At 45.1% G+C, this 26,259-nt stretch overlaps 1 protein-coding gene across 1 annotated transcript; it reads left to right on the forward strand.

Annotated features, from left to right (window-relative positions):
- Window positions 1-17,643: 17,643 nt before the first annotated feature.
- LOC138352958 (uncharacterized) lies at window positions 17,644-19,822 on the forward strand. The gene is made up of 3 exons (XM_069305619.1): window positions 17,644-17,786; window positions 18,713-19,138; window positions 19,537-19,822. Exons 1-3 carry the CDS (start codon window positions 17,644-17,646, stop codon window positions 19,820-19,822), a joined length of 855 nt encoding a protein of 284 aa, XP_069161720.1.
- Window positions 19,823-26,259: the final 6,437 nt, after the last annotated feature.

Below are 26,259 nucleotides of genomic sequence, written 5' to 3' on the forward strand. Positions count from 1 at the left end.
ATTAATCCAAGATATTGTGTTCGAGTGCGTGTCCATGTCTTTGTCCACACACTTTACACTTTACTTCATATAAATCCCTATACGTGAAAGCTGGTGTATTTCCCACTGCTATCTTTACCGAAGTAAATCCTATCTAATACGTATCTAAAAATTATTCAAAATACTTAAAATATATGAATACATATCTCTTGCATTAATACGTTTGTGAGCATGTACTCACCTAGTTGTGCTTGCAGGAGTTGAGCTCTGGCTCTTTGGTCCCGCCTCTCAATTGTCAATCAACTGGTGTACAGATTCCTGAGCCTATTGGGCTCTATCATATCTACACTTGAAACTGTGTATGGAGTCAGCCTCCACCACATCACTGCCTAATGCATTAATGTGAATGAACATGTTTGTGTGTGCAAACATGCACACACATATTTACATATACGTTTTACATATAAGTTTGTGTACATATATGTGTGTGTCTGTTCGGTCATGTTCATCCTGACGATCGTGTTTTTTCCCCGTTTTAAGTTGTTCTCTGAAGAGTGTTTTTTTGTTCAGCTGAATAACTGTTTCGTGTTTGCTTGTTCGTGAACGTCGTGTGCCATATTTTCTTATATACAAAAGGAGTATATATCCACTACCAACATGATCTTGGGCTCACATCAACGTATATAATGATATACACAAATAATAATCATATGAGCTCAATACATCTCTACATGTGTTAGTGCGTTAGTGAAATATTCAGTGTTCTACGCTGTAGTTCTACTGGCCTGAAACTACTGGTCTGAAACTACTGGCCTGAAACTACTGGCCTGAAGCTACTGGACTGTAACTACTGGTCTGAAACTACTGGTCTGAAACTACTGGTCTGAAACTACTGGTCTGAAACTACTGGACTGTAACTACTGGTCTGAAACTACTGGTCTGAAACTACTGGTCTGAAACTACTGGTCTGAAACTACTGGTCTGAAACTACTGGTCTGAAACTACTGGTCTGAAACTACTGGTCTGAAACTACTGGTCTGAAACTACTGACCTGAAATTACAAGCCTGAAACTACAAGCCTGAAACTGAAACTGTGGGTATTAGTGGCATTACGCATAGTATATATCCAAGCTCTTTCTAGAAATCCAACATTCTGCTTGTAAATGATTTTGTATATATGTACTTTTACTTAAAGAATTATTATTATTATTATTAATTATTATTATTCATTAGGAAGCACTTACACATTGAAAATCGTGGTGTGTGTGTGAGCTTAGAAGCGCTTTTATGCTTGGTAGAGCCTCGAGCTAAGATTCCGATGGTCTAACCACATTCAGTGTGCTGGACGATCTTCCAGGGAGGGAGGAGAGGCAGGGAGGGTGAGAGGCAGGGAGGAAGAGGCAGGGAGGGAGAGAGGCAGGGAGGGAGAGAGAGGGGGTAGAATACATGGACGTTGTCTTGTCAGGCAAGGCTGGAACCTTTCTTTTTTCCTTGGAGGCTTCACAAGATGGAGGATTCTGTCTACAGTCTGGCCTTGTACTCCGTTACACAGGAGGCAACCTTCAGTGATTAGAGAGAGAGAGAGAGAGAGAGAGAGGGAGAGAGAGAGAGAGAGAGAGAGAGAGAGAGAGAGAGAGAGAGAGAGAGAGAGAGAGAGAGAGAGGACGAGGAAAAGATTTAATTTATTCATGGTCATATTTAATTTTATATCTTACAGATAATAATGGTAATATTTTATACAGGGAATATATGCATTAAAAACATTTTGGATCTATTAATATTTTTTTACAGATGGCAACGTTCAAGTTGATGTTGAAGGGAGACATTGAACATTATTTAATCATTAAAGACAGATTAAAATCAATGTTTTGTCTACCTAATTATATATAGCACTAATTCCTAAACCAATTTTTTTTTTACAGTGACGAAAAAATGGAGAATGACAGGACAGTTGTCAGATCTGCCCACACTCAGCGTCCTACATACCTGGATCATACCTGAAGAGGCTTTCAAGAGTTCTTCTACTCCCCGAGCTCGGCCAGGCTCGACTTGTAATAACTTGGTCCAAAAGGCTGTTGCTTAGAGCGGCTCGCAGACCCACGTATCCACTACAGCCTGGTTGGTCCGGCACTTCTTGCAAGAACTTCAGCATATCCCGGCTCAAATCCAACCCAAACACACGGCTCATACGGCATTGATCTCACTTCAACTGGACTCAAGATACCTGCCAGTAATCCATCTCTCTGTGACATTAGTTCCTTATAATCACTCGAAACATCTCACTGGCCATCTCTTCCTTCTGACGGGGTCCTTTTAATTATAAATCTACCTACCTCATAGGTAGATTTTGATGATTTTACGCCATCAAAATCATCAGTCATTCATCAATTGTGTTTCCTAATGTTTATTAACATAAACTAACACGATGTTTGAGAAGACGAATGGAGGGAATATACTGGTGGTGTCCTTGTCCCTTACTGTGCAGGATGTGAAGACTGCGTGCTCACGTGGCGTCCTCTAACAAGGTAGTTAGCTGGCGAGTGATTGTGTTAGGCTGAGGGAGAATTTGGCAGACGTGAGGTGGTGGGAGTGACACAGCAGCTGTGGTGGGCAGGGGGCTGTGGTGGGTAGGGGGCTGTGGTGGGCAGGGGGGCTGTGGTGGGTAGGGGGCTGTGGTGGGCAGGGGGGCTGTGGTGGGCAAGGGGTTGTGGTGGGCAGGGGGGCTGTCGTGGGCAGGGGGCTGTGGTGGGTAGGGGGCTGTGGTGGGCAGGGGGGCTGTGGTGGGCAGGGGGGCTGTGGTGGGCAGGGGGCTGTGGTGGGTAGGGGGCTGTGGTGGGCAGGGGGGCTGTGGTGGGCAGGGGGGCTGTGGTGGGCAGGAGGTCCTCCCCCCCTCCCTGGCACTGTTCCACACCCCAAGCACCACCTCCCCCCCTCCCTGGCACTGTTCCACACCCCAAGCACCACCTCCCCCCTCCCTGGCACTGTTCCACACCCCAAGCACCACCACCTCCCCCCCCCTCCCTGGCACTGTTTCACACCCTAAGCACCACCTCCTTCCCTCCCTGGCACCGTTCTCCATCATAACAAGACTCTCCCAGGGTCTGGCACTTGGCACCCAAGTTGCATATGTTGCATAGTAGTTGTGTGTCTGACGCATGCAATGATTGCAGTGTTGAGAGGAGGAGGAGTGCTTCCTAATGGTGCTTACCTAACTGATACCACTACGTAATGGGAGTCTAGCCTCTATGCTCTGCCTAGTAACCTAGTTATACCCGTCCAAGCAGTGCCTGTCCCCAATAAGCGATCAAATGTTGCGGTTTTCACAACATTTTATCGATTATTTTTAGCTAGAAGTAGGTTAGGTTAGGTTAGGTTAGGTTAGGTTAGGTTAGGTTAGGTTAGGTTAGGGTTTGTTTACAACCAAGCGATGACGTAGAGGGATACATACTTTTGACAGGTTTTAGACCCTACTCCAATTCCTGGATCCAAGTGCATGCAGATGGTAAACAGTAAACAGTAAAACAGTGATTAGACTGTTCCCGGGTGCCGAGGTCTTTTAAGTGGTGCGAAGTACAGTCTGCACAGTACATTGTACAGTGTGGCAAACTGCTTGCATTTTAAAGGTCGTGCTTGCCACTTGTGCATCTGTAATCACTCTCGGCATGTCTGCATTGTCGACCAGTAGGAGGTCGAGGTTCTTGTCCACCTGGAGGCGTCTTGGTCGTGCTTATTGAAGGTGTTGTGTAGCTGTAGGGTCGTCTGGTCGGCCCAATAGTCGTCTGGTCGACCCAAGGGTCGTCTGGTCGGCCCAAGGGTCGTCTGGTCGGCCCAAGGGTCGTCTGGTCGACCCAATAGTCGTCTGGTCGACCCAAGAGTCGTCTGGTCGACCCAATAGTCGTCTGGTCGACCCAATAGTCGTCTGGTCGACCCAAGGGTCGTCTGGTCGACCCAAGGGTCGCCTGGTCGACCCAAAGTTCGTCTGGTCGACCCAAGAATCGACACGTTCATACTTTCAAGAGTAATCGTAATGCTTCCATGTATCACCTGGATTTCTTCTCATTGTTTACTGTTTCTCATTTGTTTCTCATTACTTAGGATTTCTCCTCATTGTCTTACACGTGTGTGTGTGAAATACATGACTCTCTCCTCGCCAGTCTCCTTATATCTCTTATCAGGTATGAGAGAATTCATTGTTCCGCCTTAATGTGAATACTGGAACGTCTAGATGTGTGTGTGTGTGTGTGTGTCTCTCGTCCCTGAATATTAATTCAGTCGTGTTATGGAATTAATAATTCTTGATCAGTCATCTAGAGGGAGAGAAGAGGTTCGCCTCTGTTGCTAAGACAAGTGTCTGAGATTGCTGGCCATCTCCCGGTGTTGTTGCACCTTTGATTGTTCTGCACCTGCGATACAACATCAGCTGCATTGTTGGGACTGGTTGCAAGGTACCACACAGGTGCTGTAATGCTAGTTACAAGGTAACACACAGGTGCTGCAATGCTAGTTACAAGGTACCACAAAGGTGCTGCAATGCTAGTTACAAGGTACCACACAGGTGCTGCAATGCTAGTTACAAGGTAACACACAGGTGCTGCAATGCTAGTTACAAGGTAACACACAGGTGCTGCAATGCTAGTTACAAGGTAACACACAGGTGCTGCAATGCTAGTTACAAGGTACCACACAGGTGCTGCAATGCTAGTTACAAGGTAACACACAGGTGCTGCAATGCTAGTTACAAGGTAACACACAGGTGCTGCAATGCTAGTTACAAGGTAACACACAGGTGCTGCAATGCTAGTTACAAGGTACCACAAAGGTGCTGCAATGCTAGTTACAAGGTAACACACAGGTGCTGCAATGCTAGTTACAAGGTACCACACAGGTGCTGCAATGCTAGTTACAAGGTACCACACAGGTGCTGCAATGCTAGTTACAAGGTAACACACAGGTGCTGCAATGCTAGTTACAAGGTACCACACAGGTGCTGCAACACTAGTTACAAAGTAACACACAGGTGCTTCAGCACTAGTTACAAGTACAGGTTCCCCAATAGGTTCTGGTGGCCTATCAGGTAATTATAGTGCTGACGGAGGGAGGGGGGGGAGAGATGGGTGTCACCCCCTCCTCCTAAGGTTTCCCCAACGTCCAGAAACGGTCGTACTAACGTGTCTTAATCCTAACCTACCAGAGGACCCAAAACAGAAAACGGGACAGTACGTCACTTTTGTGAGACGCTTCCATTTTGTAGTACGACAATTTGTGGCCGTATGTGACGCATACGAGCGAAATGCGACGTTCTTTGTAGGAGGACAGATTGTAGGAGGACAGGTTGTAGGAGGCCAGGTTGTAGGAGGACAGGTTGTAGGAGGCGAGGTTGTAGGAGGACAGGTTGTATGAGGCCAGGTTGTAGGAGGACAGGTTGTAGGAGGACAGGTTGTAGGAGGCCAGGTTGTAGGAGGACAGGCTGTAGGAGGACAGGTTGTAGGAGGACAGGTTCTAGGAGGACAGGTTGTAGGAGGACAGGTTGTAGGAGGCCAGGTTGTAGGAGGACAGGTTGCTCCAAGAGAACACTCTGAGGAATCAGGATATGGATAAATCGTCGTGATTACCAGAGAGCGAATCGAAGTGGTTTTCCCGGATCTCTCAGCCAATCACTAGTCTTTCAGACAATTGATTGGTCTGACGATTAATTGGCCAGTTAATCAGTCAGTTGATCAGTGCAGACCTTCGTCCCGTGAACCAAGGTCATGGGAACAACCTGTCCTCTCAATGCAGGCGATGAGTCACAATAACGTGGCTGAAGTATGTTGACCAGACCACACACTAGAAGTTGAAGGGACGACGACGTTTCGGTCCGTCCTGGACCATTCTCAAGTCGATTTGGAATCGACTGGGAGTCTCAAGACCATTCACAATCGACTTGAGAATGGTCTAGGACGGACCGAAACGTCGTCGTCCCTTCAACTTCTAGTGTGTGGTCTGGTCAACTGTCCTCTCAATGCATTGCAATTTTAACGTTGTAGTCCATGTGTGTCATGGTAGGTATATGTGTGTCACACATTACCCTCAATAATTATGCTAGAATTTACCTACTTAAAATTATCTGTTAGATTAAGGACCAGCCCGAAACGCTGCGCGTACTAGTGGCTTTACAAGATTGTAAATACTATGCTATGTATTCTCACAAACCCAATGTACCTTCTTGTATATAAATAAATAAATAAGCACTTGGTAGTGTGTTGGAGAAGCTGTAACCCATGCAGCGACACACTCTACGGTATTACTTGGTGTCAGTCAGAACCGGTTTGAGATCAGTAAGATTTTTGTCGGCCCATTATAGGTCAAAGGTCAGTCTTGCCACGTGTGCCCGAGGCGCGCCGAGGCCTCGTTCACTTGGACATGGGTTGTTAAGGAGTGGTTCTCGTTAATGGCAGCTTTTGGGTTGTAGTTGAAGGGAAAATATTGACTCTGTTGAATGGGATTGAAACTCATCTTCCCATTATTTTTGTTCTTTTAAAAGGGAAGATAGTTTTCTTGCATTGTCGATTTTTTGATTCACTATTATTTTTGTCTCTTTCCCTTTTCTCTTTCTATTTCTGTGTATTGCTGCTCTCTCTCTCTCTCTCTCTCTCTCTCTCTCTCTCTCTCTCTCTCTCTCTCTCTCTCTCTCTCTCTCTCTCTCTCTCTCTCTCTCCGTCTCTCTCCGTCTCTCTCTCTCTCTCTCTCTCTCTCTCTCTCTCTCTCTCTCTCTCTCTCTCTCTCTCTCTCTCTCTCTCTCTCTCTCTCTCTCTCTCTCTCTCTCTCCGTCTCTCTCTCTCTCTCTCTCTCTCTCTCTCTCTCTCTCTCTCTCTCTCTCTCTCTCTCTCTCTCTCTCTCTCTCTCTCTCTCTCTCTCTCTCTCTCTCTCTCTCTCTCTCTCTCCCTCCCTCCCTCCCTCCCTCCCCGGCTGTCTGTTGTAGCCCAAGATGAACAAAGATATAATGCTGAAGAATTAATATTTCAAGAATCCATCCTAAATCACAAGTCACTTGTACAGACCAGTACACAAAAACACGTCATTGGAGGAGTGTGGACGGGTCTTGGGGTATACCTGAGTTTACTGTATAAGGCCAGGAGTATACTCACCTGACAGGTGTATACTCACTTGGACATTTGGAGTCAACCTGGACCATTATGTCCTCCTCGACTATGGACTACCTTAATATCCGATGTCTTCCTCGGTCTCAGACCAACAAGGCCTTCATCGGTCTCAGACCAACAAGGCCTTCCTCGGTCTCAGATAAACAAGGTCTCAAATGGTCTCGGACCATTCACGGATCTTCCCTAAGGCACCATTACCCTGGTGACGTCAAGAGGCTGGTCCAATGACGTAAGTGGACCTGTCCCCCATCGTTACGACTTCTGAACTCTTTGTTACGCCTTTGATAAGGTTCAATCACCTTGGCTATTGTCCAGTTGAATCTTAATTGGCTTGTTCATTCCTTTGAGTGAAGCCTCAAGTTGTCTCCTTGGGTAGTGTCAAGCATCACGTCTCCCGTCATCATTAACTGTTATCGTCAAGTAGTCATTCAAGCTTCTAATCACCTGTTCATGAATATTAAAAAAATTACCTTTTCAAGTAGCCTGTCCTCATGCCAGGTTCGTTAATGCGGCGGCCTTGCCCGACATGCATTCATCAATTTGAATGTGTTGATCATTACAAATAGATTTGTTTTTATATATAAATCAATGTTATTATATATTAAAGTTTTATATCCCATGAAGAGCTGTCTTGAAAGTTGGTACTTGTAAGTTGAGTCCTAGTAAGTTTACCTCGTAAGTTTACCTGGAAGTACACTTTTAAAGGACAAAGTTTAGTCTACATTTGATGGTGTTTCAGATTTATTATGTGAGATAGTGAAATTGGCGGGGAATAATTATTCATTAACATTTGGTCCAAACGAGCACATACATCTATTTTTTTCTGTTCATGTGCTTTCAAGACATACACACACACCCACGACCACACTAAACCTCACCAGACACCACCCTACCACACACCTCCTCACCAGACACCAGCCTACCACACACCTCCTCACCAGACACCAGCCTACCACACACCTCCTCACCAGACACCAGCCTACCACACACCTCCTCACCATTCACCACCCTACCACACACCTCCTCACCAGACACCAGCCTACCACACACCTCCTCACCATTCACCACCCTACCACACACCTCCTCACCAGACACCAGCCTACCACACACCTCCTCACCATTCACCACCCTACCACACACCTCCTCACCATTCACCACCCTACCAATATACCCACTTTCCCCTCCAATGGAAAAGGATTGGCTGGGCTTAGTGTGTCGACAATCTATATGTGTCGGCCGGCTGACGTGGTGGAGTTAGGGAGAAAGCAGTTATTTGTACTAGATTGACGTTCTTCGGGACCTCATCGCCCAACGGTCACATGAAGAGTGACGTCTGGGATGTACTGTCTGGGATGTGCTGTCTGGGATGTACTGTCTGGGATGTGCTGTCTGCGATGTGCTGTCTGGGATGTGCTGTCTGAGATGTGCTGTCTGGGATGTGCTGTCTGAGGTTCATGCGACAACTCCGCCCATCCCCTTGCCTACTATCTCTCTTCCTTTACAGGCTGTGTAGTCGCCAGAATTCTGATAAGAAAAGTAAAGAACTGGTTCCGCTTATTGATTTCCTCTCTCGGAGTCACCGTGGCGAGGTAGAGTGCCGGAGGTATAGGCACAGTGCCAGTGTACCAGAGGGTGTAGAGGAGAGTCACCATGGCGAGGGAGAGTGCCGGAGGTATAGGCACAGTGCCAGTGTACCAGGGGGTGTAGAGGAGAGTCACCGTGGCGAGGTAGAGTGCCGGAGGTATAGGCACAGTGCCAGTGTACCAGAGGGTGTAGAGGAGAGTCACCATGGCGAGGGAGAGTGCCGGAGGTATAGGCACAGCGCCAGTATACCAGAGGGTGTAGAGGAGAGTCACCACGACGAGGGAGAGTGCCGGAGGTATAGGCACAGTGCCAGTGTACCAGAGGGTGTGGAGGAGAGTCACCATGGCGAGGTAGAGTGCCGGAGGTATAGGCACAGTGCCAGTGTACCAGGGGGTGTAGAGGAGAGTCACCATGGCGAGGGAGATGCTATGAAGTAGGCACAGTGCCAGAGAATATCAGTGAGACATATAAACACTATATCCTGGGCTACAGATCACAAAGATAACACAAGGGCTTGATATATCAGCATATCGTGGTCGAGTGGGTTAAGACAAGTGTCTGGGAATCTACAGCACGTCGATTCAAGTCACATCAATGCCCCAAAACGATTTTCTCATATGCTGAGCAGCCTTCCTAGACGTTCCCAGACGTTTACTGAGAACGGTTCTCACAGTGTCGAATATACTTACTTCCTTAGCTCCCGACATCTCACAAGTGACATGTCTCATTGGGACAGACACGTTTGGGCTCTCCCAAGTGGAAAAGACACCTGCGGGAACTCACAAATGACACAAATGACACATCCAAGTGATCTATTATAAGTGATGTATTCCAAGGAAACTGACACAAGTATCAAGGAGGCTGTCATTTTAGGAACTACATTAATGCTTCTTGTTGCATTGAGAGTCTTGTATTATGCTCAGCCACGCTCCCTGCACCATGGAAGGTGTCATATGATGCTCAGCCACGCTCCCTACACCATGGAAGGTGTCATATGATGCACAGCCACGCTCCCTGCATCATGGAAGGTGTCATATGATGCACAGCCACGCTCCCTGCATCATGAAAGGTGTCATATGATGCTCAGCCACGCTCCCTGCAACATGTAGGCTATCATATACGTCACACATGTCATTCAGACTTTCATGGAACAAAACTATTATTAGATATCCAGAAATTACCATGAATTTCTTTTTTTAAACCTCTGAGAACGACATATTGATATATCCGAGTTGACGGGAGGAAATTCCTTTGGCCAAACACAAGTGAAGTAAGGGTCAAACGGGGCACTTGAGCTGTCATGGTGACAGGTCTCTGGAGTGATGGATGGGTGTTGAATGATTGCTTCAGCATTTTCTTCCCACAGTGACGCAGAGGCGTGAAGACTCTATAGGAAAGAGAGCATTCAAAAGAAACATTGAACACTGCAAATACTGCAAAATGAAAATCCTGTTTTTAGGAAACAGCTTTTATTGGAAAGGAAAGAAAACTATCTTGGGATTCAGCGCCTTCAGTAAGGTTTTGTGCTTTCCCTGGTGTTTGAATTCACGAAAAAGGCCGAGACTGCTTTTTAATCTTTGAAAGTAATTTGAATTCACGTATGTCAGCACCTCTACAGCAGGTGCAGCAAAAATATTTCACAGGATATATAAAGTTATAAACTTAACTCATTTATATACATGTCTAATCTACGCTTGAAACAGTCCATCGACCTCCCACATCCCCCCCATCCTCCCACATATCTTACGTTACCCGGTAATTTATTCTACAAATCAACCAACCTGTTTCCAAACCAATATTTACCCAGGTCTTTTCTGAATCTAAACATATCCAATTTTTATCCATTGTTTCGTATTTCATTTTGTGTCGTTACGTATATATATATATATATATATATATATATATATATATATATATATATATATATATTAGTGCCAAAGGTAACTAACCATCATAGCTTCGTTGCTAGCTTTTGATTATTGCCGCGGGAGGCGTCTAGTATATTGTGCACCCCATACTCATCCTGTGAGCCGTAGCGCAAAAAGGATTACAGAGGGCACAAAAGGTCTTTATCAGACATCAACGGAGATTATCACATAAACAATTACATCTATCCTTCACACCTTATAATTACAATGTCAGTTACAGAGAATGTTCTATTTCAAGAGCTATATATTTATAGTAAATCATTATACATTAACGATAGGTCTTATCGCTAATACATAATTGAGCAATGGAGATATTACAGTGTCATAGGGGAGCTGCTGTTTATTATTATTAGTCTTCACAATACACTACTTGTTTCTTAATCTCCAATGGCGTTTATCTACCGGGAGCGAAATATAGATACAGTGCAAGGATTTCACGTATCCATTATCATCCATCCGGGTCTTCGTAGCATGACTACAGCGTCTGTGGGGTCGAGGATGGCTATATATAGAGAACAAAGACTCAGCCTCTCACGGTGAGTGGTACTGCTCCCTCTGTGTATGTTTATATCTCACCTGTGTATGTTTATATCTCACTTGCGTATGTTTATACCTCACTTGCCTCATAACGAAGCCCCAATAGCTCTCACTTGGTGAGGGGTTAAAGCCATCCGGCCTACACTCTGATATATGTCTTCAGCATCACTACCCTGGTAGGGGGCTTAAGACACACGTCTGCTTAGTCAAGCCACTCGGATATGGCTTCACCTTGGCTGCTTGGAAGAGGGTCTTCTCAGTATTTGCTGGCCACGTCGAAGCTCTTGACTTTAACCTTTTAACCAGAGCGGCTTTATTTATGTTTATCATTCCTTGAATACTTGTACACACACTCACACACACACACACACACACACACACACACACACACACACACACACACACACACACACACACACACACACACACACACACACACACATACACACATACACACACACACACACACACACACACACACACACACACACACACACACACACACACACACACACACATACATACACACAGAAGCACATATATTGATGGAGGAAATTCAAGCTGATGACATTGGAAAGAATGTGAAACAGAGACAAAATCCTGACAGAGTCGACAGACCCCCTAGCTAACACTGACATATTTCCACCTACCTCTCCTCACCTATCCCTCTTCCCTTCATCCTCACCTCTATCACCATCTCCCCACTCCTTCCTATCTTCCCTCCTCCTGCCCACCACTCCCCACCGTTTTCCCAGAGCTGTGTGTTTGTCAGTAAACACTAGGACAACAGAGCCTCTTACCTCTTCCTGGGTAAGACAACAGTGCCTCTCGGTGCCTGGTGCGCGGTCACCAACCTGGGGGAGAGAATTCAGTCACCCAGGATTGAAAAAGTCTCAAAATCACCAGGTTGGAGGCTGGAACTTTGTCACTAAGTCTTAGGATTCTCAGTCACTAGGACAGGGATTGAGGTGAGGAGGCGTGTCGACAGTTGGAACTTTTATCGTTCCAACAGATGGAACTTTCACCATATCGACGAGGGGGATATCTCCTTCACCAGGTATTCACGCCAGTTTTTCTATTGGCATGTAAAGAAGTGTTCTAATTCATGTCCCAAGGTACGGGAGAGCCTGGTCCAATCTGGAAGAGAAAGAGATGAGCTTCGTTCTTGTTCACAACCTGGATTTATTGAGACAAATCCTCTCATAACCCACACATAGACGACCACATGCTCACATTCACTCACACGCTCACACACACACATACACACACGCACACACACACACACACACACACACACACACACACACACACACACACACACACACACACACACACACACACACACACACACACACACACACACACGAGGCCTATAGGGGCCTCGTAGCCTGGTGGATAGCGCGCAGGACTCGTAATTCTGTGGCGCGGGTTCGATTCCCGCACGAGGCAGAAACAAATGGGCAAAGTTTCTTTCACCCTAAGTGCCCCTGTTACCTAGCAGTAAATAGGTACCTGGGAGTTAGTCAGCTGTCACGGGCTGCTTCCTGGTGTGTGTGTGTGTGTGTGTGGTGTGAAAAAAAAAAGTAGTTAGTAAACAGTTGATTGACAGTTGAGAGGCGGGCCGAAAGAGCAAAGCTCAACCCCCGCAAAAACACAACTAGTAAACACAACTAGTAAACACACACACACACACACACACACACACACACACACACACACACACAGGAGGAGATGGCCATCCCGGGCTGTGAGGAGTTCAGAGACTACATAGCAGGCACCATAACAATGGGAGGACCAAGAATAGTAGTAGCAGTAATATACAACCCTCCACCAAATGACAGGAGACCCAGTCAAGAGTATGAAAACAACAACAAGGCAGTTAACACTATAATTGAGAGGGCAGCCTCTGCTGCCTGTAGAAATAGATCCCACCTGCTCATCATGGGCGACTTCAATCACGGAAAGATTGACTGGGAGAACAAGGAACCGCATGGAGGCGAGGATACGTGGAGAGCCAAACTATTGGAGGTGGTGACAAGCAACTTTTTAACGCAGCATGTCGGAGAACCCACAAGGATGAGAGGCAATGACGAACCAGCGAGACTCGACCTAGTCTTCACTCTGAACGACTCCGACATAAGAGAAATCGGTTTTGAGGACCCAGTAGGAATGAGCGACCACAGTGTACTGGTGTTTGAGTACTTGATTGAAGAAGGGTTATTGAACTCGAGGAGGGATACCGAAACCAAAAGGTTAGCATACCGAAAGGGAAACTATGAGGGGATAAGAAAATTCCTAACAGATATAGCATGGGAAACAGAGCTCAGGGGAAAGACGGCCCAAGATATGATGGATTACATCACGCAGAAGTGCAAGGACGCAGCAAACAAGTTTGTCCCAGTCCAAAAGGAAAACAGAGAAATGAAGATGAGAAACCCATGGTTTAATCAAAGATGTAGGCTAGCTAAGCAGCAAAGTAAAAGGGCATGGAGAAACTATAGGGATAACAGGACACTGGAGAGCAGAGAAAGATACCAGAATGCCAGGAATGAATATGTCAGGATGAGAAGAGAGGCAGAAAGACAATACGAAAATGACATCGCAAGCAAGGCAAAGACTCAGCCTAAATTGTTGCATAGCCACATTAGGAGAAAAACAACAGTAAAGGAACAGGTTATGAGATTAAGGATAGGGGCGGAAGGATTCACTACAAATGACAAGGAAGTGTGTGAGGAATTGAATAAGAAATTCAAGGAGGTCTTCACCTTAGAACAAGGAGAAATTCCAGAGGTAAGTGAGGGAATAGCTAACCAGGAACCACTGGAAGAGTTTGAGATTACCAGTGGGGAAGTAAGGAAGTGTTTACTAGAGTTGGACGTGACGAAGGCTATAGGCCCAGATGGAATCTCCCCTTGGGTTCTAAAGGAAGGAGCAAGAGAACTGAGCCTACCACTCTCCATAGTGTATAACAAATCACTGGCAACAGGGGAACTGCCAGATATTTGGAAAGCAGCTAACGTAGTCCCGATATACAAGAAAGGGGATAGACAGGAGGCACTGAACTACAGGCCAGTGTCCCTAACCTGCATACCATGCAAGCTGATGGAGAAGATTGTGCGAAAAAAACTAGTGGAGCATCTGGAGCGAAGGAACTTTGTAACACAGCATCAACATGGGTTCAGGGATGGCAGGTCCTGCCTCACAGGGTTACTTGAATTCTACGACCAGGCAACAAAAATAAGGCATGAAAGAGAAGGGTGGGCAGACTGCATATTTTTGGATTGTCAGAAAGCCTTTGATACAGTGCCACACAAGAGGCTAGTGCGAAAGTTGGAGATGCAGGCTGGAGTGAGAGGGAAGGTACTCCGGTGGATAGAGGAATACCTAAGCAACAGGAGACAACGAGTCTGTGTGAGGGGTGAAGTCTCAGATTGGCGAGACGTCACAAGTGGAGTCCCGCAGGGGTCAGTCCTCGGACCTATACTGTTTCTGGTATATGTAAATGATCTCCCAGAGGGTATAGATTCGTTCCTCTCAATGTTTGCCGACGACGCAAAAATTATGAGGAGGATTGAAACAGAGGATGATAGTAGGAGGCTACAAGATGACCTGGATAGACTGAGTGAATGGTCCAACAAATGGCTGTTGAAGTTCAACCCGAGTAAATGCAAAGTAATGAAACTAGGCAGTGGAAACAGGAGGCCAGGCACAGGATACAGAATAGGAGATGAAGTACTTAATGAAACAGACAGAGAGAAAGATCTAGGAGTTGATATCACACCAAACCTGTCTCCTGAAGCCCACATAAAGAGAATAACGTCTGCGGCATATGCGAGGCTGGCTAACATCAGAACGGCGTTCAGGAACCTGTGTAAGGAATCATTCAGAATCTTGTACACCACATATGTAAGACCAATCCTGGAGTATGCGGCCCCAGCATGGAGCCCGTACCTTGTCAAGCACAAGACGAAGCTGGAAAAAGTCCAAAGGTATGCTACTAGACTAGTCCCAGAACTAAGAGGCATGAGTTATGAGGAAAGGCTGCGGGAAATGCACCTCACGACACTGGAAGACAGAAGAGTAAGGGGGGACATGATCACAACCTACAAAATCCTCAGGGGAATCGACCGGGTAAACAAGGACGAACTTTTCAACACTGGTGGGACGCGAACAAGGGGACACAGGTGGAAGCTGAGTACCCAAATGAGCCACAGAGACGTTAGAAAGAACTTTTTCAGTGTCAGAGTAGTTAGCAAATGGAATGCATTAGGAAGTGATGTGGTGGAGGCTGACTCCATTCACAGTTTCAAATGTAGATATGATAGAGCCCAATAGGCTCAGGAATCTGTACACCAGTTGATTGACGGTTGAGAGGCGGGACCAAAGAGCCAGAGCTCAACCCCCGCAAGCACAATTAGGTGAGTACAATTAGGTGAGTACACACACACTGTAGTGCAGAGAGCAGGAAGGCAGATACAAAGTACCATTTGGGAGATGAAATCCTTCAAGAATCAGGAGAGAACACAGTGGGAATTTCCATCACAACGGATCTGTCCCCTACAGCCCCAGTCAACAGGATATCATCAGCGGCATATGCAAGGTTGGCCAACATAAGAACTGTCTAGGCACTTGTGTAAGGAATCATTTAGAACCTTGGCAAGACGAGGAGTCACAATAACGGGGCTGAAGATATAATGACCAAACCACACACTAGAAGATAGAGAAACGACGACGTTTCGGTCCGCTCTGGGGCCAGATTCACGAAGCGGTTACGCAAGCACTTACGAACCTGGGGCCAGATTCACGAAGCAGTTACGCAAGCACTTACGAGCCTGTACATCTTTTCTCAATCTTTGGCGGCTTTGTTTACAAATATTAAACGGTTAATGAACTTCGAAGCACCAGGAGGCTGTTTATAACAATAACAACAGATGATTGGCAAGTTTTCATACTTGTAAACTGGTTAATAAATGTAACCAAAGCCATCCAAGATTGAGGAAAGATGTACACGTTCGTAAGTACTTGCGTAACTGCTTCGGGAATCTGTTCCCTGGACTATTATCAACACAAGACTTGATAGTCGTGTGTTGAACCAAATTAGTCGAACCAAACCCCGTGTTTGTGAATGAAAATCGCTTTACACACGACTCACAACTGATAATTTCGATAATTTCTCGAACAGTGCTTCGCTGACGACCTCTGTTCGTATTGCAACTCTGTAAATGCTTCACCCACGTACGACTCGTACAATTTGCCCATCCTCATTAACAGAGACCAAAGTCCATTCCATGCACCCGCCAAACCCCCTGTTTATGAATGAAAAAAGGTTTACACACGACTTACAACTGATGACGTTCGAACACTTCCGGAACAAGTGATTCACTGACGACTTGTGTTCGAACCACAACGCTGTAAATGCTTCACCCACGTACTACAAATACAAATAATCGCCAACAGAACCTAAACAGGTAACCAAACCAGTGCCTAAATATGTACAATATGCTAATATAAAATAATATTAATTTATATTTAAGAAAATTCTTGTTTTGAATGAACAGCATGTTAAAGTTGATGAATGCGTCTTTGGGGTCGACCGCTGGATGGAATGGACTTGGTCTGAGGACGGGTTGTCTACAACCATCGTGCCTGCAGGAGGACGGGCCACTTAGTGAATAGACTCTACCAACATCACGTTCTGAACCTTATCGTAACCAAAGCGTGTGCTGTGTTCCGCTTCCCATGTGATATATATTAAGAACCTGTGGGTGTCGTTTCGCGTTGTGATTAGTACCGTACTAATGTGTACAAGACATGACGTTAACGAGTACTTTGTAGGCTCACTATTGACTTGAGAATTACGGTGCTTCTGAAGTCTACCAATGTTGTGGCGAACCATAATATCGCTCCTATAGACGCAGAACATGAGCGGCTGACCTTCCAAACGCTGAACAAAGGTATATACACCTTCTAAACGCTGCTCAAAGGTAAGTACACCTTCCGAACGCTACAGAAAGGTAAGTACACCCTCTGAACGCTGCACAAAGGTAAGTACGCCCTCTGAACGCTGCACAAAGGTAAGTACACCCTCTGAACGCTGCACAAAGGTAAGTACGCCCTCTGAACGCTGCACAAAGGTAAGTACGCCCTCTGAACGCTGCACAAAGGTGCTTACAGTTCATTCCGGTACATATTCCGGTCCTTCTCATAGTGGTGTTGAGGGGAGACGCCAATGATTACATGTCGAGACAATATAACACAGGGCGTTCTGCTGTGTTCCACACTCCGGAGTTATCATTAATTGTTGTTATCGGTTGATTTAAGGGGCTACGACCCAACGACCCGTATGCACGCTGTCAGTCCGGTATATAGAGATAAAAGGAGAAATATCCCGAAAAATAATTATTATTATTATTAACATCTTTATTGACAAAATTAATTACAATTTTGCCTAATAAACACAAAGCCAAACGGTAATGACTGAACCACCTATTAGCGCGGAACGGGAGTCTCAACACGTCCTCCAAATAGCACGTCGCATTTTGACGTATCTACCTAAGGCCACAAAAGTTGTCGTACTAGAAAATGGTATAGCGGCTCGCGAAGTTGACAATATCTCGTTTGCTGTCGATAGGTCCTCTCGTAGGTTAAGCTAAGGGCATTTTAGTACGTCAGTTTCTTGACGCTGAGGACGCTGGTGAGAGCGGGCTTGCCTCCCCTGGCGACACCCGCGTCAGGGAAGTCACAGGTCACCCACAGGGGTAGCTGCCCCAGTGGAACAAGAGCCAGATGCCCTTCAAGAGCCAGATGCCCTCCAATGCCGCCGATTCCCGCCATTTCTCGGCAAGTCCGGCCCCGAACCCCTGCTCAACACGCTAAGAGTAAGCCGGAAAAAGCCAAAAATGGCAAACAAAATCGCCATATTCCCCCCTAGACCCCATGGCCATATATGCATCTGGCGTCGCAGACATCCGGATAATTGAATATAAAGGTGCCTTACGGCATAACGTAACCGAACGGCCAGTTGCGAATGGAAATATGTTTTCCCAAGACGGAGCAGAAGTCGGGCGTCCGAACACCGTCAAGGCTTCATAGGGAATCCACTAGTAATTGTATTTTGTTTACATGTGGCTATTCTCACGATAACTGCTCGCTATTTTCACGGTACAATGAGAATATTACTAGATACCAGTTTCACGATATCGAAAAGAACCCGTGGTTTGATACATAAGTGTCAAGAATAATACATAAGACTGTATAATAACAAGTGTGTATAATACATAAGCGTGTTAAATACAGAGTGTCAAGTATACCAAGAGTCCTTACATTGAACCTTATCCCAGTTCTCTTTTATCGATGTTTATTTCATTCCACACTTCTTTCTTTCCATTATAATCCCCTTCGCTATTGTCCCCTCGTCATTTCTCCTCTATCCTTACATGTTTAATGAATAACTGCAGAAACAAAGTAAATTAATAGAGTATTTTAATCTTCCCTTGATATGAAATTTGTATAGTCACACATAACTTTAACTATAATGTGAAGCCTTACCAACACCCGTCAAGCAGACCCCAACATCCGTCAAGCAGACCCCAACACTTGTCAACCAGACCCCAACACCCGTCAAGCAGACCCCAACACTTGTCAACGAGACCCCAACACCCGTCAAGCAGACCCCAACACTTGTCAACCAGACCCCAACACCCGTCAAGCAGACCCCAACACCCGTCAACCAGACCCCAACACCCGTCAAGCAGACCCCAACACTTGTCAAGCAGACCCCAACACCCGTCAAGCAGACCCCAACACCCGTCAAGCAGACCCCATCACCTGTCAAGCAGACCCCAACACCCGTCAACCAGACCCAAACACCCGTCAAGCAGACCCCAACACCCGTCAACCAGACCCCAACACCCGTCAACCAGACCCAAACACCCGTCCACCTTCACCACAACCAACCGGAGACGGAAGGTCGTATCATGACCTTTAGAGAGCTTCAACTCACGAGCCTCAGACACACACACACACCATCTGTCTTCCTGCGCGAATTAAAACTGGACCAGCTAACAGTTTGAGCTGCAGACTGCCGTGACTAGCCTTAGGTACGAGCGCGTCTGTACAATGTCTGCCCTTCCTGACGACACAGACTGCGAGAAAGGTAAACAGAAAGGATCAGTGAGATAAAGACCAGAGGGAAGGAGGGAGAATTAGCCAAAGAAGGGATATATAATACCATTTGCTATATGGCACAGTTGGTGCTTTTGTAGAAAAAGGTATTTTTTTGAGTCGGTACTGAGCGATTATTGAGCAGTGTCGTTCATCAGGTGAGTATATATGTACCGCCATTTTGACTTGTATCCAATTGACAGATACTCCACCCAATTGACAGATATTGACAGATACTCCACCCAATTGACAGATATTGACAGATACTCCACCCAATTGACAGATATTGACAGATACTCCACCCAATTGACAGATATTGACAGATTCTGCACCCAATTGACAGATATTGACAGATACTCCACGCAATTGACAGATATCCACCCAATTGACAGATACTCCACTCAATTGACAGATATTGACAGTTACTCCACCCAATTGACAGATAATGACAGATACTCCACCCAATTGACAGATACTCCACTCAATTGACAGATATTGACAGTTACTCCACCCAATTGACAGATAATGACAGATACTCCACCCAATTGACAGATATTCCGTCAGGTTGTTCATCCTGTCAGTTGTACTCAAACGCTTCAAGTACTGTTGTTGTATTGGTGTATTAAGGTGACTGGATGTATTATACAGTACACGTGAATTCCGGCACTAAATGCATTATGACATTTGATTGTTACATAAATAGATTTTTGTGTATTTCCAAAGATGCAGTGAATGGCTGTAATTTATGTATGGCTGTAGTGTAATGTTGTGGGTACAGTGTATGGAGATCTTACGATCTACTCCAAGAATACTACATCGTAAGTTATTATTCCAAGAGTACTAGATCGTAAGCACTGGATGTATCGCCCTAAATAAATCACATTCACATGATGCATCAATGAGCAAATCTGTCGGAGCCGTGAGGTAGATTCGAACCGATTTACTTGGATGTCAGGTTATTTCAGGTTGGGGGGGATTGGTGGGTGGGTGGACCCGCATGTTCCCGAGATTCTCCGCTACTTCCCACAGTCTAAGCTTACTCAACCTGACCAAACAACCAGCTTATGAACCCCTGGTTGTTTGTGGTTTAAAATTCGCTACTTGGAACAAAAAGTTCCAAGTAGCACGGGCTATGGTGGGCCCGTAGTATGAACCCCTTTCTGAACATCAACCCAAGGGCAACTTAACAGCCATATGCCCGAAACTCAAGGCATAGACTAACAGTGATTGGCAAAAAGGACTGGAATCGTTTGTCAGGAAAGATTAGGAGAGCAGCATGCAGTGTTGCAGCGCCCTCTGTAATTAGTCTGCAACTGTACTCAATGTGGAAAGGGAAAAAAACAGAAATCGTGATCATAATTTTAAAAAATTTTGCTAAAGTCAATAAATTGCTTAAATAGTTTAAAATTCAATTTTCCACCGAAAAATAATTCCTTGAGTGTCCGGAGGAAAGTGTTGCATATTAAGTAAGCATTACACAATTCACATCTGCGTCAACGACGCAATTGGCATGACTCGTCTACCTCCGATTGACGTAAGGCTTGTTACGGTATTTCGGCAGTGGAGAGTTCGTGAATGTGTTGTTGAACTTGTTGAATTCATCTTGCAACTCTGCACGTGTTGCAACCCTCTTAAGGCTTCCTCGTGCAGCGACACGACCCTTACGTTTGAACATAAGAACATAAGAAACTGCAGAAGGCCTATTGGCCCATACGAGGCAGCTCCTATCTATAACCACCCAATCCCACTCATATACTTGTCCAACCCGCGTTTGAGTGAACATTTTGCTTATTAAGAACAATTTTCACGTGCCTGTTTCAGTGTGGTTACGTGTTCACTACCTTAAGATGTTCTTTATATGGTTGAAAACTGAACAATGACGCAAGTTGTAGGTGAAGCAGGTAGTAGAGGAGGACGCTGCGTGACGCAGGTTGTTAAACACTACAGCACTACTGAATAGAATCGAAATATATTTAAGTCGCTATAACTTCATAAATTATTACTCTACAAATATAAATAGTGAAATTGGTAATCGCTCGCGTGTCTGGATCATCTTGACCTCGCCTGTATCTTAGATATATTAGACAAGAAATAATAACATTGCTTTTAATTGCAACGGCATGCAACTGAGAGATATAGACAACCCAAAAACCTGTAAATTCTGATTCTGCAATCTGCAATTGCAACAATTTCCATAACATACAAGACTGAAATCCAACGGCCTTAATCGTGTGCTTAAATAACTCTTCACATGAAAGATTGATTCGACTAAGTACTTTATTTTTTAAATTATTCTCCACAATGCAAAATCACATTTTCAACAGCCTCGATAAAACCCACCAACACAGGGCAACACTAATTCAGAACCAACACATCAAATCAGCATTGACCTTAACAAGTTAAACTTTGGCAATAAACTCGCAACTCTTAATGTAGGATGAAGGCAAGACAGAGCCCAAAGAACTTCTGGAAATTGATGCATTACCAAACACCAAAACTTCTAAATATATATACATCGTCATCCTATATACATCGTCATCCTATATACATCGTCATCCTATATACATCGTCATCCTATATACATCGTCATCCTATATACATCGTCATCCTATATACACCGTCATCCTATATACACCGTCATCCTATATACATCGTCATCCTATATACATCGTCATCCTATATACATCGTCATCCTATATACACCGTCATCCTATATACATCGTCATCCTATATACATCGTCATCCTATATACATCGTCATCCTATATACATCGTCATCCTATATACATCGTCATCCTATATACATCGTCATCCTATATACATCGTCATCCTATATACATCGTCATCCTATATACACCGTCATCCTATATACATCGTCATCCTATATACACCGTCATCCTATATACATCGTCATCCTATATACATCGTCATCCTATATACACCGTCATCCTATATACACCGTCATCCTATATACACCGTCATCCTTCCTTTTTATACATTTTCCTTCATTTTTAGAGTAGCGACAACACCCACATTCCCAAAATCCTTCCCCCACCACCCTAAAAAAAAATACATTCAGACCCAAATGTTCAATATTAATCGGTCTATTAGATACTAAATTATTTGTACTTGACAACAAACTTTACCAATATTTCGAGGAAAGTGACTTTCTGTTGACCAGACCACAATCGACTTGAGAATGGTCCAGGACGGACCGAAACGTCGTCGTCCCTTCACCTTCTAGTGTGTGGTCTGGTCAACATTCTTCAGCCACGTTATTGTGACTCATCGCCTGCAAAGTGACTTTCTGATGAAAAATTTGGATTCAGGCCTCGTCAATCCACGATTCCATAGCCAACTACATACACTTGAACAGATAACAAACAAATATGACTTCACTTGTTACGAACGACGTGTAAAAACCATTAGTACGGTAAGACTTTAAATACCAAGTGTTTACCTTAGCTTATCAGCCGTAACACACAAACTTGTCTAAAAGTTTTGTAACATGAATGAGACGCGGATTTCGAAATAATGTCTGTAATTCAGCCTGAACGCTGGAGTCCTAGGAGACCTAGGGACTCCAATGCTCGAGTCCAAGGGAGGCCTAATTACAATGCTGGAGCCTTATGGAGACCTAATTACAACGCCGGAGTCCTATTGAGACCTAATTACAACGCCGGAGTCCTATTGAAACCTAATCACAACGCCGGATTCCTATTGAAACCTAATTACAACGCCGGAGTCCTATTGAAACCTAATTACAACGCAGGAGTCCTATTGAGACCTAATTACAACGCTGCATAGTCATTACACAAAAGATATCACTGATCTCATTTACAACAACTCCATTACCATCTGCTACGCCAACTCCCCACTGTAACTAGTTACTGAACGAACACAGAGTACTTGAGACCCTTCACAGGAATTCAAGTGGAGAATCCAGGCGATGGCGAACATACTTGGATTGCAAAGAGAGGACAATACACAATCCTTACTAAACTGTACTCAACCGCTCCGGCCCACGTGTACACAACTGCCTCTTTAACACACCCGCAATGCTTGCCAAATGACACTGTGATCATATGAAGATTGATCACAGTGTCACATAACTCTCCTAAGCTCATTTTCACTTTTATTTTTGGTCTGACGCCTAAGGATGCGTTTCGCAAGGTCCCTCCTTACATTCTCAAAGACTAATTTACCATGTTGTTGTTGTTGTTGTTGTTGTTGTTGTTGTTGTTGTTGTTGTTATTCCAAAAACATGCCGTTTCGGACAAGGGCGTCAACTTCGTCTGACGAGTAGAAAGCCCAAACAATGACTTTATCTCTAATAAGTTCGCATCCTTACTCCCCACAGCCTTAAAGGATGTTTCAAAACATCCTTCAGCATCTCCAAGACAAAGAACTTCACTGTAGGCGATGAGTCACAATAACGTGGCTGAAGAATGTTGACCAGACCACACACTAGAAGGTGAAGGGACGACGACGTTTCGGTCCGTCCTGGACCATTCTCAAAGAATTTCACTATTAATTAACAACATTCAGGATAACGCTGCAGACTATACGTCTCCATGCCATGGTGAATATACTAGACCTGAACGTGTACTTTAAGACAGTGCGTAGCAGACCAGTGGACAGAATAACGGGCTATTCATGCCCGTGCCACCTCTTGGGTGGCTTAATCTTTATCAATCAATCAATAGACAGAAACAAAGCTCAACTGTAATTTTCCTCTGATGCTACATTCTTGGACTGGAAGGTAGAGCGACGGTCTCGCTTCATGCAGGTCGGCGTTCAATCCCCAACTGTCCAAGTGATTGGGGCACCATTCCTTCCCCTCCGTCCCATCCCAAAGCCTTATCCTGACCCCTTCCCAGTGCTATATAGTCGTAATGGCTTGATGCTTTCCCTTAATTCCCTTTCCCTTCCCTTTCCCTTCCCTTTCCCCTCCCTTCCCTTCCCTTCCCTTCCCTTCCCTTCCCTTCCCTTCCCTTTCCCTTCCCTTTCCTTTCCTTTCCCTTCCCTTCCCCGATTTGGAGTCTTCTTACCAAAATAACTTGTTTTTCCTCAGTGTCACATTAAGAGGGCCACAGTGCACGATCCAGTCAACATTTTTATGAACGGTCATCTAAACTTTAGCACCAACATAGCCCAAACGTGTTCGTTTTCCCTGCGCTTGTGGACTGCAAGAAGCGTCCGTGGGCGTCTTGTCCCATACACGTGTAGCTAGAGGCGTGAAGCCTTCAGTAACGCAACCATTTTAACTAGTTAGTGCAGCGCCGCTTTGCGGGTCTACGTTCGATTCCCGATGGTCCAAGTGGTTATAGGCACCATTCCTCCCCTTCCGTCCTATCTCAGAGCCTTGTCCTCATATTCATTTCTGATTTACCTGATTTACTTTATTTATCTGAGGGGCTTCCTGATTTACCCTAGTGGCTCTCGACCTGATTTTACCTATAACTTCCTGATTTACCCCTAGAGACCATCTGTCTCCCTCTGTCGGTACTAGATCATATGTACTACCCAAGGTAGACTCCCATATGTACTACCCAAGGTAGACTCCCATATGTACTACCCGAGGTAGACTCCCATATGTACTACCCGAGGTAGACTCCCATATGTACTACCCAAGGTAGACTCCCATATGTACTACCCGAGGTAGACTCCCATATGTACTACCCGAGGTAGACTCCCATATGTACTACCCAAGGTAGACTCCCATATGTACTACCCAAGGTAGACTCCCATATGTACTACCCAAGGTAGACTCCCATATGTACTACCCGAGGTAGACTCCCATATGTACTACCCAAGGTAGACTCCCATATGTACTACCCAAGGTAGACTCCCATATGTACTACCCAAGGTAGACTCCCATATGTACTACCCAAGGTAGACTCCCATATGTACTACCCAAAGTAGACTCCCATATGTACTACCCAAGGTAGACTCCCATATGTATTACCCAAAGTAGACTCCCATATGTACTACCCAACGTAGACTCCCATATGTACTACCCAACGTAGACTCCCATATGTACTACCCAACGTAGACTCCCATGTAATCCGGTAAATCGAGGCGTTGGATACACCGCTTATGTAAGCAATGAAGGTCTCAGGAGTCAACGACTTGAATTAAAGATGGTGAGACAAACAGGCGAAGTGGTGACAGTACAGCATTTTACCAGATACACGGACGGCCGTCACGTCGAGTGCGAGGATTAAAGTTTAGAACTACAAATGAGCTTCTGATGGAGCAATACAGATTACCACAGTTGCTATGCGCGGATCTTTAAGGGATGCAAGTTGTACGTGAATGCAAAGAACATATGCAAACATGATTTGCAAGACAGAGTTGTGCCTTTGGAGAGGGGGGAGGGGAAGGGGATTTTTGACTAGAACATACACTAGAAGGTGAAGGGACGACGACGTTTCGGTCCGTCCTGGACCATTCTCAAGTCGATTGGTGGGGGAGAGGATTATCAAGGGAAAACGCCAAGCCATGATGGCTAAATAGCACTGGGAAGGGGTCAGGATAAAGATTTGGGATGGGACGGGGGGGGAAAGGAATGGTGCCCAACTACTTGGACGGTCAGGGATTGAACGCCGACCTGCAGGAACGTGTTTCATGATAAGAAAATATCAACACCGTGTACTTGTAAACTTTGAATAGTAAACTTAATGCACACTTCGTTACAATTATGAACTATTCTACAAATGTCAGGAGCTGTTCACTGGAGTACATTAAAGCTAGAAATATACACAGTGGGCTGATGAATCACACTATGTGATAATGAATCACACTATGTGATGATGAATCACACAATGTGATAATGAATCACACTATGTGATGATGAATCACACTGTGATGATGAATCACACTATGTGATGATGATTCACACTATGTGATGATGAATCACACTAT

Source organism: Procambarus clarkii, chromosome 55 (assembly GCF_040958095.1).
Source record: "Procambarus clarkii isolate CNS0578487 chromosome 55, FALCON_Pclarkii_2.0, whole genome shotgun sequence".
Lineage (NCBI taxonomy): Eukaryota > Metazoa > Arthropoda > Malacostraca > Decapoda > Cambaridae > Procambarus > Procambarus clarkii.

Bases quoted from the DNA above. Each gene is read 5' to 3' on its own strand.
- LOC138352958 (XM_069305619.1), top strand. From the start codon at position 17,644: ATGACTGAACCACCTATTAGCGCGGAACGGGAGTCTCAACACGTCCTC. The intron at 17,787-18,712 runs GTTTGCTGTCGA...TATAATGTGAAG, and splicing joins CGCGAAGTTGACAATATCTC to CCTTACCAACACCCGTCAAG. The intron at 19,139-19,536 runs GTCGTATCATGA...TCCAATTGACAG, and splicing joins CAACCAACCGGAGACGGAAG to ATACTCCACCCAATTGACAG.